At 40.6% G+C, this 15,189-nt stretch overlaps 1 protein-coding gene across 1 annotated transcript; it reads left to right on the top strand.

The window, feature by feature from the left end:
* Positions 1-16: 16 nt before the first annotated feature.
* LOC134141008 (NADH-cytochrome b5 reductase 2) lies at positions 17-14,349 on the top strand. Its single transcript, XM_062576830.1, is given in 9 exon segments — positions 17-40; positions 6,646-6,761; positions 6,763-6,787; positions 8,057-8,129; positions 10,775-10,834; positions 10,837-10,874; positions 12,411-12,545; positions 13,905-13,992; positions 14,299-14,349. Coding segments are annotated over 9 exon segments (564 nt in total). The 3' UTR covers positions 14,304-14,349.
* The last annotated feature ends 840 nt before the right edge of the window (positions 14,350-15,189 follow it).

Genomic DNA, 15,189 nt, shown 5'->3' with positions numbered 1-15,189 from the left:
AACCACCATATGCTGTATGTTAAGCATGTCCTTGAACACAGTACAGGAAGCTATAAAATACTGCAGAGATGAGATGAAATAAGCTCCTGTAAAACAGAACTGAAGAGCCAGTCAATCGTCTTTCCATTAAGGTCAATGGGAGTGTTACCTCCGAAGGCCCATCTGGATGCAACCCTGTCTAACATGCTCTAGGTGACCCTGCTGAGTGGGGAGGTTGGACTAGATGATCTCCAGAGGTCCCTTCCAACCTTACTGATTCTCTGATTATATGACCTGGACAGCAATAGTAGTGAATTGCTGAGGAATAGAAGAACATTGTATAGTGATTAGTGATGTGAACCAAACCAATTCTGGGGAAAACAGTATTTTTAATGCACCTAAATGATAGTCTTCATAGGCCTGATCTCACTAATTTGAGTGTTACAATACCCTTACCAGCTGAGAAACCTGGCAGCTGGTGCCTGTGACAGTAGTAACAGCTGCTCCTGCAAGGAAGCTCACTTGCAGTGCAGTGTAAAATACTCATTTTTCTGGCTCTTTTTTATAATTTGTAGTTTTCATAAAAACTATCAAATGCAGAGTAGACATAACAAGACAGAGAAGTAATAAGAGAGATGGCACCTCCAAAACTGTTCAGGCTTTCAAGATGTAAGGTAAACTCAGCAATGACCCAGGGTCACTTGCATGACCACCTTCTGGTCTGCCTTCACAGTGGAACTGTCCATCAGTGCAAAGCCCCACATATTGGCTTCTGTATTTTGAAAGACTTTCATGGCATGCTGTTAAGATGAAAAATCCCTGATGGGTGTTTTCTAGACATTAAACAACTTCTATTCGACATTGTGAATTCTGCATTGTAAGATCTGTCCTGGATGGAAATAGTGATCTCAGTCATCTATACCTTTTCAGTAACTTGTCCACATTCTGAGATGTTTGGGAGATGTTTCCTTTACTCGACCTAACCTTTCCCTTGCATCAGCTGTGTGCCCATTTTAATTCCATTGGTTGCAATAATTCTGGTTGACTTAGAGAGAAGAGAATCCAGCTCACTGGGTTAAGTTTTAGCTGTAATTTTGTAAAGTCAGTATTTCATTGAATGATCTAAAATCAGTTATGTTCATTGATTTTTAGATCTTTTAATCTCATTTAGCAATGGAACTGTTGACTGAGGTCTAAGTGATGTCTGGATGACTTGTCCAATATTTTAATGTGTTGTATTGCTGTGTCTGTAGGGAATATGAAAATGACTGAGATCTTTCGCAGATGCCAAATGCTTGTGTTCAGGACTTCAGTAATACTCATCAGAATTTAATAGATGCGTTGAGAAGGCAGTAGGTATTGGCTTGTGTCCCCTGATGATATAAACCACTTTCTGTTCCAAATTTCTGGATTGAAAAGTTGATATTTTGATTTAAAAAGTAACGTTAGCTGTTCAAGTGGTTGGAGAAGTTGCATGCATTCATTAAGTAATGAAAACAGTCTCTATGATTTTTTATTTTAACAAATATCTTGTTGTTCAAACAGAAAAAAACTGTTTGAAAAAACACTTGAAAAAACAGGCATTCCAGGCCAAGAGCCTCTGGCACCATGCAAGAACTGACAAATAGTCTAATTAAACTATAGATATAATTAAGCAGGTACTGTGTAATTCAGGCAGTGTAAACTGAGCACACTTAAAGGCAAAAAGCAGTTTGTTTAATGCTGAAATGATTGCTTACACAAGAAGTTGTGATGACATGGTCCAATTATCTTTGCAAATAGTGCTGTGCCTGGTCATAGTGTTTAAAAATTAGATCAGTGTGATAGCACAATAGATAACAAAAGATCTTTAACTCAGTGGCCTGGAAAAAAACTAGAATGAAAATATCTCATTTTGCTTCTGTTAACATTACTGGCAAAAATCTTCAGAGATGTACTTCCAGGATGTCTGTTTGGGACCAGTATTCTATTCTTTTGATGACATTAGTTTAGAAATTCTGATTTATTTAAATATATAATCTTATTCTGTGGCCAAATTAAAAAAAGAAAACATAAAAAAGAACCTCTTTGCCTCTAAGTTTATTCCCAAATGAGTTTAGTAGGCCTCTTTGATCAGCTCTTTTTTTCCCACTGCAAAGTTTCAGAAAGCTCACAAAAATATCTGGAGCATATGCTTTCATGAAACTATGAAAACTCTTCATACTGGAAGGACTATGGGCAAATTCAGATAAATTCCAAAGATTAAGTGGAAGGCACGACTGTGTTAAATTACTGATAGATTGTGTGTGTTCTTTCTTTGATGAGCTCTTTGAAGAGGTCTTTGGAAAAGAATAACGGGAAAATAACCCTTTTTCATTGTGGAAGTTGACTGCTATCCAACTGTAGTGGAAGTTTTTATTAGGAAATGTTATCAGTTTAACTTTGGGAGCAGTTGTGTACAATCACCTGGGCCTGATTCTATTTGGCCTAACAAGAACAAGATGAGTTAAAGCACCTGCAAAATTTTTGTCTGCATGTTAACGTAAAACAAGGATATCAGTAGGTGTGTTCAGGTTTTAAAACAGGAGCGAGAGAGACAGCAGACTTGCAGGTGTATCAGTTTCAGCTAGCCCTGTTTAATGTAGTGCATATAGGCTGATAAATTGATAATGTCACTTTTTAAAAAAAATGTTAACAATATTAGCAGTTCTATCTTAAATTATTTATATGTGATCTGATTGTTAAGGTACTTACTTTTTGCTTTACTATATGATGTTGACTTTTTGTATTTCTCCTAGGATGGCTTTACAAGTAGTCTAGTTTTTTGTTTGTTGTGTCTTTTCAGCCTTTAATAAGCTGCCAGGACCTTTTAGTGGTAATACAATTGTGAAATGTTTTGGGATGCAATGCAATGTGATTAAAAAATAAAAAACTACTTCCAATAGAGTTCATGTAATGGAATTGTATTTTAGTTTTTACAAAATCAAATTTGTCTTGATACTGTCTTTCAGGAAAATAAGTGATCTCTGCTGGAATATGAATGGGCTGGAAGACCTAGATACCTGTTTGCCCCTACCAGAGTTAACCTGGTCTCTATTGCTCAGGCTTGAGAGAACAGCAGATACATTTCTATGCTATATGAATATGTAGAATGGCAGTTCCTGTTCCATATGCTTTTACAATTTTTTTTTCTTTTCACATAATATACAAGATTGAAGAAAAATAAAGGGAAGGAATTTGGGGCTAAAAAGTCGGCATTAATGTGCGTTCACTCAGCTAATCTATATTTATAGCACGATGCTTTGCAAATCTAATTTTTTTTGTGCATAATGTGCAAGGGTTTGAAGGCAAGTAAATACACCATACGGTATATTGCATTACTGCTGTTCACTGTGTAAGAAAGGCATTTGGCACATGCCACAAAGAATTATGGATGTGATTTATTTGAAGAGATGTTTGGGAAGTGTTCTTGGTGTAAAAGAAGTTATGTGAAAAAATTACTCGGGAAAACGTCTAAAATAGGTGTATATAACTAAAACTTCTTGTACATAATGATTAGAACCTGATTCTCTGGTACACAAATTCCATCTCACACCACTTACATAACACCAATATGTAATATTTCATTATGTAAAAAAAAAAAAAACAAACAAACAAAAAAAAAACACACTTGTTCTGACCTTTAGTTAACAAGCATCTGTGACCAAAAGTTTTCCTGCTTTGAAATGGTAGGCCTGCTCTGTGTGTATGCATATGTGTGCATGCTGGGAGTCCAAACACATTGCCAATGATACACATTCTAGATAGCATTTGCAGGTTTTGATATCAAGACATTTTTGTAACTTTTGTTGGAAAGGGGAGATCTTCATCACAGAAATACAGATTATGTGTTCATTGTTAAAGCGAGTCCGGAAATAGTACAGAAAAGCAAGTAATAGTTGCTTGAAATTTGAATTCTGGCTATATAGCTTGACAGATGATATTAAAAACATGGCTGATCTTGGATATTAAGGCTTTATCTGTGTGAATTCACTTGTTTTATAATTCCTTACTTTGTCATCTTCTCCTTTTCCTGCCAAGACAGCAAAGCTACTTAGTGCATCATACATTTCCCAATTGCTTGTGCTGTTGTGACCTCTCCAATGAAGCCAGAGGAGCAATAGCAGAGCAGCATTGTGTCTTGTCTTAGGTGGACTCTCTCTGAAAGTATGTATGCCGTGTATTTCCTGGCCGTCTCTCCTCCCAGCGTGGGTCTGCATGAGAGGATCGGATCGTTGGGGTATTCAGAAGGTTCACATGTGGTCTTCCCAATTTTCTTCTTTTTTCCTCTAGCCTTTTTTCCCTCTGTACCTTGTGAGAACAAGTAGCACAAGGGCAATTATTTTTTCAGATTCAGGAATCAATTTCCTATCATGTATTGGATGCACAGCAAATCTTTTATTTCTTCAGATGAAGTGAATAGACTTGGTTCCTTGCACACTTTCAACAGAGTGAATATAGTAATAACACTAGAGGAACCATGGTTGTCATGTCTGTATGAACTAAGTTGTAAGAAAAAAGACTTGGGCTTGGTATTTTGAAGAAAAAATAAATTTTATGTAGACTAAAATCTTGCCTTTGACTCAAAGGAAAATAATAAGCAAAAGTTGAAGGCTAATACTCTTCAGAGAAAGAATATTAAGAACAGTTAAAATGAAAAATGAAAAATACCTCTAAATGTTTTCCAGGCTCTGTATGTACTTACTTACCCCTTACTTGCCTTTCTCTTGCTAAAGGACTGAGTTCTGTTCATGCGGGAAGGTTAATGCTTCTTATAGAAAGTGCCACTATTAATTGCCCAGCTGTGCAATTATTTGTCATAGTGCTAAGTACTTTAAAAGCTTGCTTTAAAATTAGTTTAAAACAGCCTTTAAAATTATAAAAATACTGTGGGCTTCAGGATGAATTCTGAGAAATGAGAATGTTTCTTGTTTCTATTGTTTCTGTGCTTACACTCCTTAGTTTTCAAAAAGGCCCTGTGGCTTTTTGCCACATGAATGTATGGTAGCATCACTGAGGAAAGCTGCTGCCAGCTGTACCTTATTATAAGAAAATACAAGGTCGTAGCACCTCTGTGGGAGAATCTAGTACCCGTAATCATGGAAAATGGGTTGTTCAGGCCTGGAGTTTCTAGGCTCAGTTTTGATATTCTGAGGACAGCGGCCACGTGTGACGCTGACTTAGGGAGTTCATTTACTTCAACAAATGTTGATATACACATCAAGATATAACATACCCCTCTGACCCTCTCTATTTTCGGCAGCCTGCATAATAAAGAATTGAATTGTATTTTGGTATTGATTTCCTTGCTTTTGAAGTCAGGTGAGAAAAAAACAGTAGTAACAAAAGAAGGATTAAAAAAGAATGGTGTTAGTAAATCTTCTGGCCTTCCATAATCATTAACACAAGAGACTGAATATACATTTTTCTTTCAATTCCTTTTAGAAGTCACAATGCAAGCATTCAAAAAATTAATACATCAAATATTTTATTTCCTTCTTGTATCACTGTCTACAACTTGGCACACTGTGAAGTTATTTCTGGCATTCTTTCCCCATAGGTTCGATTTTTTTTTTTTATCCTTATTATAAAGATGTCTATGTGCTATGGGCATGCTTTTATTTTAGATAAACTAATCTGAACCTAGTGGCATGGACTTGGACTTCAGAGACTTTTATTTTTTTCTTAATTGACTTTTATGTGTCACCAGCTCTGTGCTCCTGTTCTGCACTCTGTAGATGGAATAATGATACTTAGCCTCATGTTTTGTGGGGGAAACAATCTAAAGTCCACAGATACCAAATGCTATGTTAGTACTGCTTGTCACTATGTAAAATTTTTGCCCATTGGATGGAGAAGAAAATAGGAAAGAATTTCCCCCCACCACAGGAGCTGAAGTTGAGCATTCCTGCCCCCTTTCCCTAGCTGCTTTCCCTGTTAGTTGATTGATTGTCAGGATTTGGCAACACGGACTGTGGACTGTAGTGCATCTCACAACCTGCAGAGAGCTGGGCAATGAGCAAAGCCGGGCAATGAGCGCCGCCTCTCCCCGGGTCCCCAGGCACTGTAAAGCACTCCTTACTGTTAATCTTGTTGCAGGCGTAGTGGTTTTTCATTGGGATTTGCAGTTTTGAGGGAGGATGTTTGTGAATGAAAACAAGTTTTATCTGAATGTGCTTGTGGCATGAATGAAAGATACCCTCTTCACTTGTGAGTTTGTTTTTACAGGACAGACTGTAGTAAACTGGGACTGGACCGGAACTCCTGCATCAGTTGTTTTCTGCTGCTTGGACGTGAAGGCAATGGAAATTGAGGTAGGGGACTGCAGGGAGGAAAAAGGACTGTAGCCATGACTGTGTCTACATTGCAGAACTGGATTTTGTGGCTTTTTCTGTCCCCGGTTTTGTGCCCAGTTGGGCTGGCTGCTTGCAGTGCTTGGCTGTGAAAGCAGCAGCGGTCGCGGCCACCCTGCCCCGGCGCCCAGGGGCGGGCCGGGCCGGGCCGGGCGCGGCAGGAGCGCTGCTCGCCAGGGGCCGCTGCGGGCAGCCGCCATGGAGGTGCTGGGGGTGAGGGCCGGCGGCGCGGGGGACCGGTGGCGAGGCCCCTGTCGGGCTGCTCCTGACCGCCGCGCCTGCTCTTCTTTTGCAGGATGCCCCTGTGGCCATCGCCGTGGCCGTGATAGCGGCGTCCGCCGTGCTGCTCCTGGCCAGACGCGCAGGGCGGAGGAGGAAGGGCCGCGTCACTTTGCGGGACCCGCACGCGAAACGCGCTGGCGCTGCTGGAGAAAGAGGTGCCGAGCGCCCCGTGCTGCCCCGGGATCGTGGGGGCCAGCCGTCGGCCCGCCACACAGGGCGGTTGGTTGGCCCGGGGTGGGGGTGGGGGCGCACCGTTGCCCTGGGGCGGGGGGCGGTTGGTCGGACCGTTGGCGCCGGGGGGAGGGGGAGGCGCGCGCGGACCGTTGCCGGGGGGCGGTTGGTCGGACGGTTGGCGCCGGGAGAAGGGGGAGGCGCGCGCGGACCGTTGCCGCGGGGCGGTTGGTCGGACCGTTGGCGCCGGGGGAAGGGGGAGACGCGTGGGGGGCGGTTGGGCGGACGGTTGGCGCAGGGAGGGTCCGCTGGCCGCGGTGGGTCGTGGGCTCCCCTGGACTTGGGGGACAGAGAAACCTGCCTTGCCCACAGCCGGGGTGAGATGTTACTCCAGGGTAGAGTGGGATTCCTGAAAAAAATTACGCTTGCACTGTAGGCTGCGAGAGCTGGGCCTCTTCAGCGTGGGGAAGAGAAGACCGAGGGGGGATCTTATCAGTGAGTACAAGTACCTGAAGGGAGGGTGCCAAGGGGACTGAGACAAACTCTTTTCAGTTGTCCCGTGTGACAGGACAAGAGGCAATGGGCAGAAATTGAAGCACAGGAAGTTCCGCCTGAACGTGAGGGGGAATTTCTTCTCTGTGAGAGTGACGGAGCCCTGGAACAGGTTGCCCAGAGAGGTTGTGGAATCTCCTTCTCTGGAGATGAGTTCAAGGCCCGCCTGGATGCAACTCTGTCTAATGTGTTCTAGGTGATCCTGCTTGAGCCGGGGGTTGGACTAGATGATCTTCAGAGGTCCCTTCCAACCTTACTGATTCTGTGATTCTATGATAGTTCTGTAGTTACTTCAAAGAAAGGTTGGGCTGACTTCTCAGTGCATTTAAATTCTAATTTGGAGCCATGTTTCTCCCTTGATTGCTGTCAATGGGAAATGAGCCTAGCAGCCTGTGCTTCTGCGTGTTGTGTCTTGCCTTGGCTGAAAAGTGTGAAATGTGCTTAATGGCCTTGGGTAACAGAAGATTTACATACTTTGGTTACATAAAGATGCTATAGGGATTGCAGAATCAGGCAAGAGTCACTCTTAAGAGGAAAAGACTTGAGCTCTAAAACTTATCTTTAAACTTTATTTTGAAAGTCATTTCTGTGTCCTTTCATTGCATACTAACAAAGAACAGGTTCACCAAAGTATGTCCTGTTGATTTTGAGGTTGATTTTGAGGGTGACCTCATTCTGTATGTCCTTGTTTTTTTCATTAGGAAATTAGTCACAATACTAAGAAATTCCGGTTTAGGCTACCTTCACTAGATAATGTATTAGGATTGCCTGTAGGTAAATACTGAAACATGTCTTTATTTTTATTTATGATTTTAGGATTTACTACTTTTCATAGTTCTAGGTCTTCTAACTGTCTCTAAAGAAGATGGGAATTTAGGGCTCAGCAAAGTGAGGAGTTAAAAACTGTATCTGAAAGCTGCTGTGTCAGAGAGAAATGTTAGATTTCACATGGGTCATACTTCTTATCTTCCGTGTGCATTTTATTATTGTGTTCAGTTGCCTGGTATAGCTTTAGAATGAGAATAGTGAAACTGAACTGGGGCCTGAGTTACCCACTAGTCAGGACATAAACAAGATGGTGTCTGTCCAGGTTTTTAGTGCTTGTTATTTGCATTCTGGTTTTGGTCTCTGGTGCCTTCAGCTGGGTTTGTACCTTAGCTGTAGTAATGGTAACAGCTAGAAGGTGCTTACAGTAGTATCGCAGTAATATAATAGAGGCCTGAGAAGGTTGCCTAAAGTGTACTTTTGAGATTGTGCTTGCTGCTCCTATGGTGCTGGCAGTGCTCAGAGTAGCTTGTTGGAAGCTGGTCATGGATATGTTACTGTCAGCTGTACTCATGCTTTTAACTAAAACAGTTGCACCTTATATGAGAAAGAGCAACTCCGCTGACTTGGAAGCTTGTAAATATGCTGTACACAGGCAATGGGGAAAGTGTGATTACTCTATGTAAAAGATACTGCAATATTTGGAGCATTTTCTGTTCATGTATTTACATTTGTTTATATATATGCCTCCAACTTTGGCTTGCTTTCTGTAGCATAAAGTTCATTTCAGTCTAGGATTGGCACAGTTTCTTTACTGTGCCCTGCAAAACTGGTGGCACTAAACCTTGGACCTTAAACTAGCAGTAATTGTCTCTCTTTTTGATCTGCAAAGGTGGCAGATAATACTGGCTTGTTCATCTGTACTGTGCTTGACAGCTTTGCTTGCTGCATCCAGGTTTGCGCCCTGTGAGCACATCCTTCTTGCATGCTGCCTGTCAAGAGCAGCAGTCTCTTAAGGCTTCCTTCTGGCTTATATGGAAAAGCGTAATTGGACTGTCTGTGTAACTAGACAAATGGTAAATGAATATGAGAAGTGCTTCACAGTGTGTGTTTGCACTTGTCCCAAGTTTATTCTTAACAATACAGGAATAAGGTCCTGAAACTTTACACAGGCTAGATGGCTCTCTGGGGATTTTAGCTTTCTGCTTTTTACTAGGATCATTGTGCTAAAAAATAAAGTATTTTCTGATGGTATTGTTCCTGCTTTTTGTTCCTATGTACAACCCTATAGATTAATGCTGTTTGGTTGGGGAGATTACTTTTGGCAAGGTGTTTTAGGACCCTTACTCATCTGAAATAAACAGGTACCTTTAGAGACTGTGTGCTGGAGCATTAGGCTGGTGAATTTGGCACTTGGGACAGCAGTGAGCAGGGGTACAAGTTCAGTGCAGCTGTGGAAGCAGCAGCTGTTAGTTAGGTCATGTTCTTGCAGTTAGGGAGATAGGAGTTGTAGTGGAAGAGTGTGGGCCAAAGGCTTTGTTCACGATATTTTGATGCAAAATCTTTGGGAAAGTTTGCTTTGAGAGGCTGCTGCTATTAGACCACTATACTTACTTTTAATATATATAAACTGAAGCATCCTTACTTTCACTATGTTAATGTACACATGAACAGCAGAATTCAAAGTGTAGACAGTGCTTGTGAATGAGCAACAAACTTTCTGTATCACTATTTTATCATAAATTTTCTACTTCCTAGTATCTTATCTTTGAATCTGTAACGTACTGGTTCTCCTCTGTTTTCCCATGTTCCAGAAATCAAACTGTTCCTGAAGAAAATAGGAGCTGTACTGATGCTTACCAGGCTCAGTAGCAGCACTAACCAAATCCTACTTTTTTATTAGTTAAATATCAAATCTATTTATAGAATAGAAAATCCCACAAAGTATGTGCTATAAAAATGTTACATGGTTGAGTTTCAAGAAAACTTTTACTACAAAAAAACAAATGTTTACACCAGAGGAAGTATAATATGAGGAAGTTAACTAGTAAAATATTGTCCCCTCTGCTAACTGGCTGTTTAAACTGGAAAAAAGATATAGGAGTTACAGTTATTAAATAGATTACTTTTTCAGCAGTACATTATCTGGTGTTAATACATAATACAAAGTAACGTAACGCAAAACGGCATCACAATATAAGTTGAGGATAGCAAAACTTACCATGCCAGACAAAAAATTTTTGATCATCTATAACAGCCATTGATAACAACTAATAACTCTTAGGGACAAAAATAAGGGAGATTGTAGTTTATTGTGACTGGAGAAAAGAAGAGCTCTTTGGCTCTTACCTGGAGGAGGAGTGTGCACACATGCATGTTTGGTGCATTCTGTGATGATAATGTGCTATGAAAATCATGGATTGTTAAGCTATTTACAGCAACTTATTTTCTGTCTAGATTCAGAGGCTAGGTAAAAATAACAGAGAAAAGATGTTTGATACGGCTTTTATATTGTAAAGATTTTTTCCATCATTGCTTATGTTTAAGGTGTTAAAATACCCGTTTTTCTCTCTTGTCTTATCCTCTAGGTCTAAAAAAAGTTTGAAAATCAGGGATGAAAAATAGATAATCAGATTTTAATTCTTTTTTCTTAGGCCAACTTGTTTACCTTTCTGCAAAAATCAATGGTAATCTGGTGATCTGAGCCTATACCCCAGTGATGAGACAAAAGGTTGTGTTGATTTAATTATAAAGGTAAATTTTTGTTCCCTTTAATATAGATAAATTGCTAACTGGATATGATGACTGCCCAAAGGTACAAAATTCTTTCTGCCTAGAAAGGGAAGTATTTTATTTCAGTGAAATGTAGAGTTTTTTTTTGGTTGATCTTCTTTCGCGTATAATGGCTTCATGGCAAACCAGTATGTTGCATGTTATCCTTGAAAAATAAGTTGTGTCTTTTAAATCTCCTGCATGTCACTAAGAGGTAGCTGAGGTAGGGAAAGAGGGAAAAGAATTATTCCTTTGGCAATAATGAAGGAACTTTCCTAGTATTTTTCTGGCAACAAAATCGATAGTGATCACTCTCCCTTAATCATAGAATCAGTAAGGTTGGAAGGGACCTCTGGAGATCATCTAGTCCAACCTCCCTGCTCAGCAGGGTCACCTAGAGCATGTTAGACAGGGTTACATCCAGGTGGGCCTTGAAGACCTCCAGAGGAGGAGACTCCACATCCTCTCTGGGCAACCTGTGCCAGTGCTCTTGTCACTTGCCATGAAGAAATTCCCCCTCAGGTTCAGGCGGAACTTCCTGTGCTTCAGTTTGTACCCATTTTGCCTCTTGTCGTGTCGCATGGGACAACTGAAAATAGTTTCTCCCTGTCCCCTTGACACCCTCCATTCAGGTACGTAAACACGTTGATGAGATCCCCCCTCAGTCTTCTCTTCCCCAGGCTGAAGAGGCCCAGCTCTCACAGCTGTTCCTCGTAGGGCAGGTGCTCCAGTCCTCTGATCATCTCTGTAGCCCTACGCTGGACTCTTTCCAGTAGCTCCGTGTCTCTCTTGTACCGGGGAGCCCAGAACTGGACACAGTACTCCAGATGAGGCCTTACGAAGGCTGAGTAGAGGGGCAGAATCACCTCCCTCGACCTGCTGGCAACACTCTTCCCAATGCACCCCAGGATACCATTGGCCTTCCTGGCCACAAGGGCACGTTGCTGGCTCAGGGTCAATCTGTCATCCGCCAGCACTCCCAGGTCCTTCTCTGCAGAGCTGCTCTCCAGAAGGTCAGCCCCCAGCTCGTACTAGTGCCCAGGGTTATTTCTCCCTAGGTGTGTATTCTCTGCTCCTCGTGTTGGAGGTATTGTGAATTGCTGTTAACTACTTAATATTTCTAATATGCTTTGAAATGTGAAAAAGGTATCACATGGCTGGAGCCTCTGGGAAATTCATGAAAAGAAAAAGATGCAGCAGTGCCATTTTCAGAATAAGAGATTACAGAAATGGGGTAACACAAGGTTATTACTCAAAAACAGTGAAATGAAGACATAGTATGTAATCTGCCTCCCACCTACTCCTATTAGCCAGGCTATTAGCAGAGGGCATAGAAACACATGCATGAGAAAGCTTTTTACTTATTTTGGCTCCCTTCCGTTGCAAGGGACACACAGATGACAGTAAAGAATGATCTCAATCCCAAATTTCATACCTGCAATGTATTATTTATTCTTCAGTTTGTAATATTGCCTGCAGGAAAGGTAATGGATGACATAATAGAAATTATTTTTACAGGTCTACTACAAAAATGTGAATCCCAAATTTCCAGAAGGTGGGAAGGTGTCCCAGTACTTAGATAACATGAAGATTGGGGATGTTATTGACTTCAGAGGGCCAAATGGACTCCTTGTCTATAAAGGGGCAGGTACTGTGACATAATGTGGAAAATGGGAGAGCAAAGGGGAGAAACTTGTACTGGTTATTTTCAGAGATATTTTTTAAGCTTCGACAACTTTGTAGAAAAGAGAAAATCCACATCTCCTGATCTTGACCAGCTGGTTATGATGGGAAAGAGGACTTGTGTACTAAGAATACAGGTACTCTTAGTTCTTTTACTCCTGTGAAATATAATTCACAGGAAGTATAATTAGATCTGAATAATCTGCTGTTGCATATCACTGAGAAGACTGCATTGGAAATAACTCATATATATGTGTATATATATACACACACACACACACACACACACACATACACACACACATATATATATGTGTGTATATATATATATATATATATATATATATATATATATATATATATATATATATATATACATATGCACCTTCCAGATGCACCTTAAGCTAGGGAGACTGTGGCCTAAAATGCTCTCTGGGAATCAAAGCCTTGTTACTGAATAACCTGCTGACTGATTATTAGATCAGGTTTTAGTTGGTTGTGAGGACATAGTAAGTTTGGAAAAGTAATTATCTTTAAAGATATATGTAAAAGACCAAAAGATTTTGCATTGATCTTAAGAAGGATTTTGTATTCAAAGTTCCTACTTTGGGGGTTAAGTACTCAGTACTCTTTTGAATTAAGAACTTTTACGATGAATAATACACTGAATCCATTATATTTCAGAGGAAACCCATGATACATGTTTTACAGGTGTTTGGTTTTGCTCTGCTTTGTTGCTATAAAGTAGCTAGGAAAGCTTGTTGTTAGTTAGAGGTCTCTTACAGATGATTGGATGTCAAATGCTTTTCATGTAGGATACTTTTCAGGGGGCTGCCACTTGGTTTGTCTGATTTCCTAAGAATCTTGAAGCAGTGGCACACCTAAGTGTAGAGCAGAAATCAGCAAGGTCTTCTCAATACAGAATACTAGAAGGTAGTCTCCCAGCTGACTGCCAGTGTCAACAGGGTCTCATTAACTGGAAATGAATTACAGTAATAAAGAGTTCAATGAATGCTGCAGTATATCTGACTCTAATCTTTTTAGGTGTTCTTGCCTGATGCTGATTTAGTACAAATCTGTTTGTACGCCTGTTACACAGCGTAATTTATAACGGTAATTGTTCAAAGTTAGGATTGGCTATACAGAGACATAAAGTAGTTTCTACCCTTTGCACTTAATGTTGTACTGAGCACGTTTGGTATTTCCAGAAGATCTGTCCTAATTAGTTAATTGGTAGGCAGTAGTGTTTTATTCGTGTGGAAGCTTTCCAATTTTTCCAATTTTTAGGGGGGGGTTACTTTACTTACAGGTTTTAAATATTTCTTCTAGGTACGTTTTTTTTTAATCAAGCCTGATAAGAAGTCTGAAGCACAAAAGATGTTTGTAAAACGTCTTGGGATGATAGCTGGAGAAACAGGTAAAACTATTCTCATCAAATGGAGGGTGGCTCTAGGGAATGAAATGGTCTTCATAAATGCTTGTGAGGAGCATCAAACACTCTGTACTTTGGTAGCAGATGGTAGCAGATCACTTTCCTGGTCACAGTCTAAGCTGTTCTCTAACACTACTTGTACTGCTGAATGGATTTGATGCTTGAGTCAAAGTCATGTTGCTTAGCAGCTGATTGCCCAGTGGATTTCCTCGAAAAACATCACATGTACATCTTTGTGTTTTGCCACAGCCTAGGTTAGATTCTGAAGTGATACAGTTGTCATGCTTATAGGTTAAAAGCACTATGGGCTGGTGTTGCACTGTATTGGAAGGAGAAGCAGAAATCTACTGAATCACTTTTGGAATGTGGACATTCAAAGTCACGTGTTGTAAGTAAGTGAGCTGAGTTTTTATATAACTGTTTGACATAAGAACAGCCAGAGTCAAACCAAAGATCTGTACCTTTGCCAGTAATGGCCGCATGTAAATGCATGAGGAAGAGCAATCAACAGGATCTGATCCTCTTGAAGTCCTCGGCTGTTCTCAGTTCTGAGCCAAATATATATCTACGTATATGGATAGTGGATGATGTCAGTGAACTTCTTTTCTATGGATTTACTGTATCTTCCTCAGAGCCAACATGAACTTTAGGCAGTCTGTTAGGGATTTACTTCTGTGTGAAGAATGACTTATTGTTTACTTTTGCCTCCTCTTGTGTTGGAAGAGCATGTGAACAGATCCCTCCCAGCCCTCTGTATGCCACTCATTTTACATATGTCTGTCATATCCCATCCTATAGTCTCTTCTGTACTGAAAAATGATGGCATTCCCCACATAGTAGTGATTCCATACCTTTACTCAACCTTGCTGTTAGTCTGTGAACCTTTTCCAGCTCTGCTATGTCCTTTCTTATAAGATCAGAATTGCATGCAGTAGTGAAGACATGGGCAAAGTGTGTTTTTACTTTGACATGTTTATGTTCTCTTGTCCTATCATAATACTACTTAATGTTTGATTTGTAACAGCCTGCTGCTGTTTTCATAACCCCCAACAAACTGCTCCTGATAAATTGGCCTAGAATGCACAGTTTTATATAAGAAGATAGGATTATTTTTCCTACCTACCTGGCTTGCTTAAAATGGCAGATAGAAGGTATTACAGCTTGAAGTAATTTTATATACAT

This window comes from Rhea pennata, chromosome 5 (genome assembly GCF_028389875.1).
Source record: "Rhea pennata isolate bPtePen1 chromosome 5, bPtePen1.pri, whole genome shotgun sequence".
Lineage (NCBI taxonomy): Eukaryota > Metazoa > Chordata > Aves > Rheiformes > Rheidae > Rhea > Rhea pennata.
The sequence above is the reverse complement of the archived record's forward strand: the minus strand, read 5'-3'. Positions and strand labels throughout refer to the sequence as shown.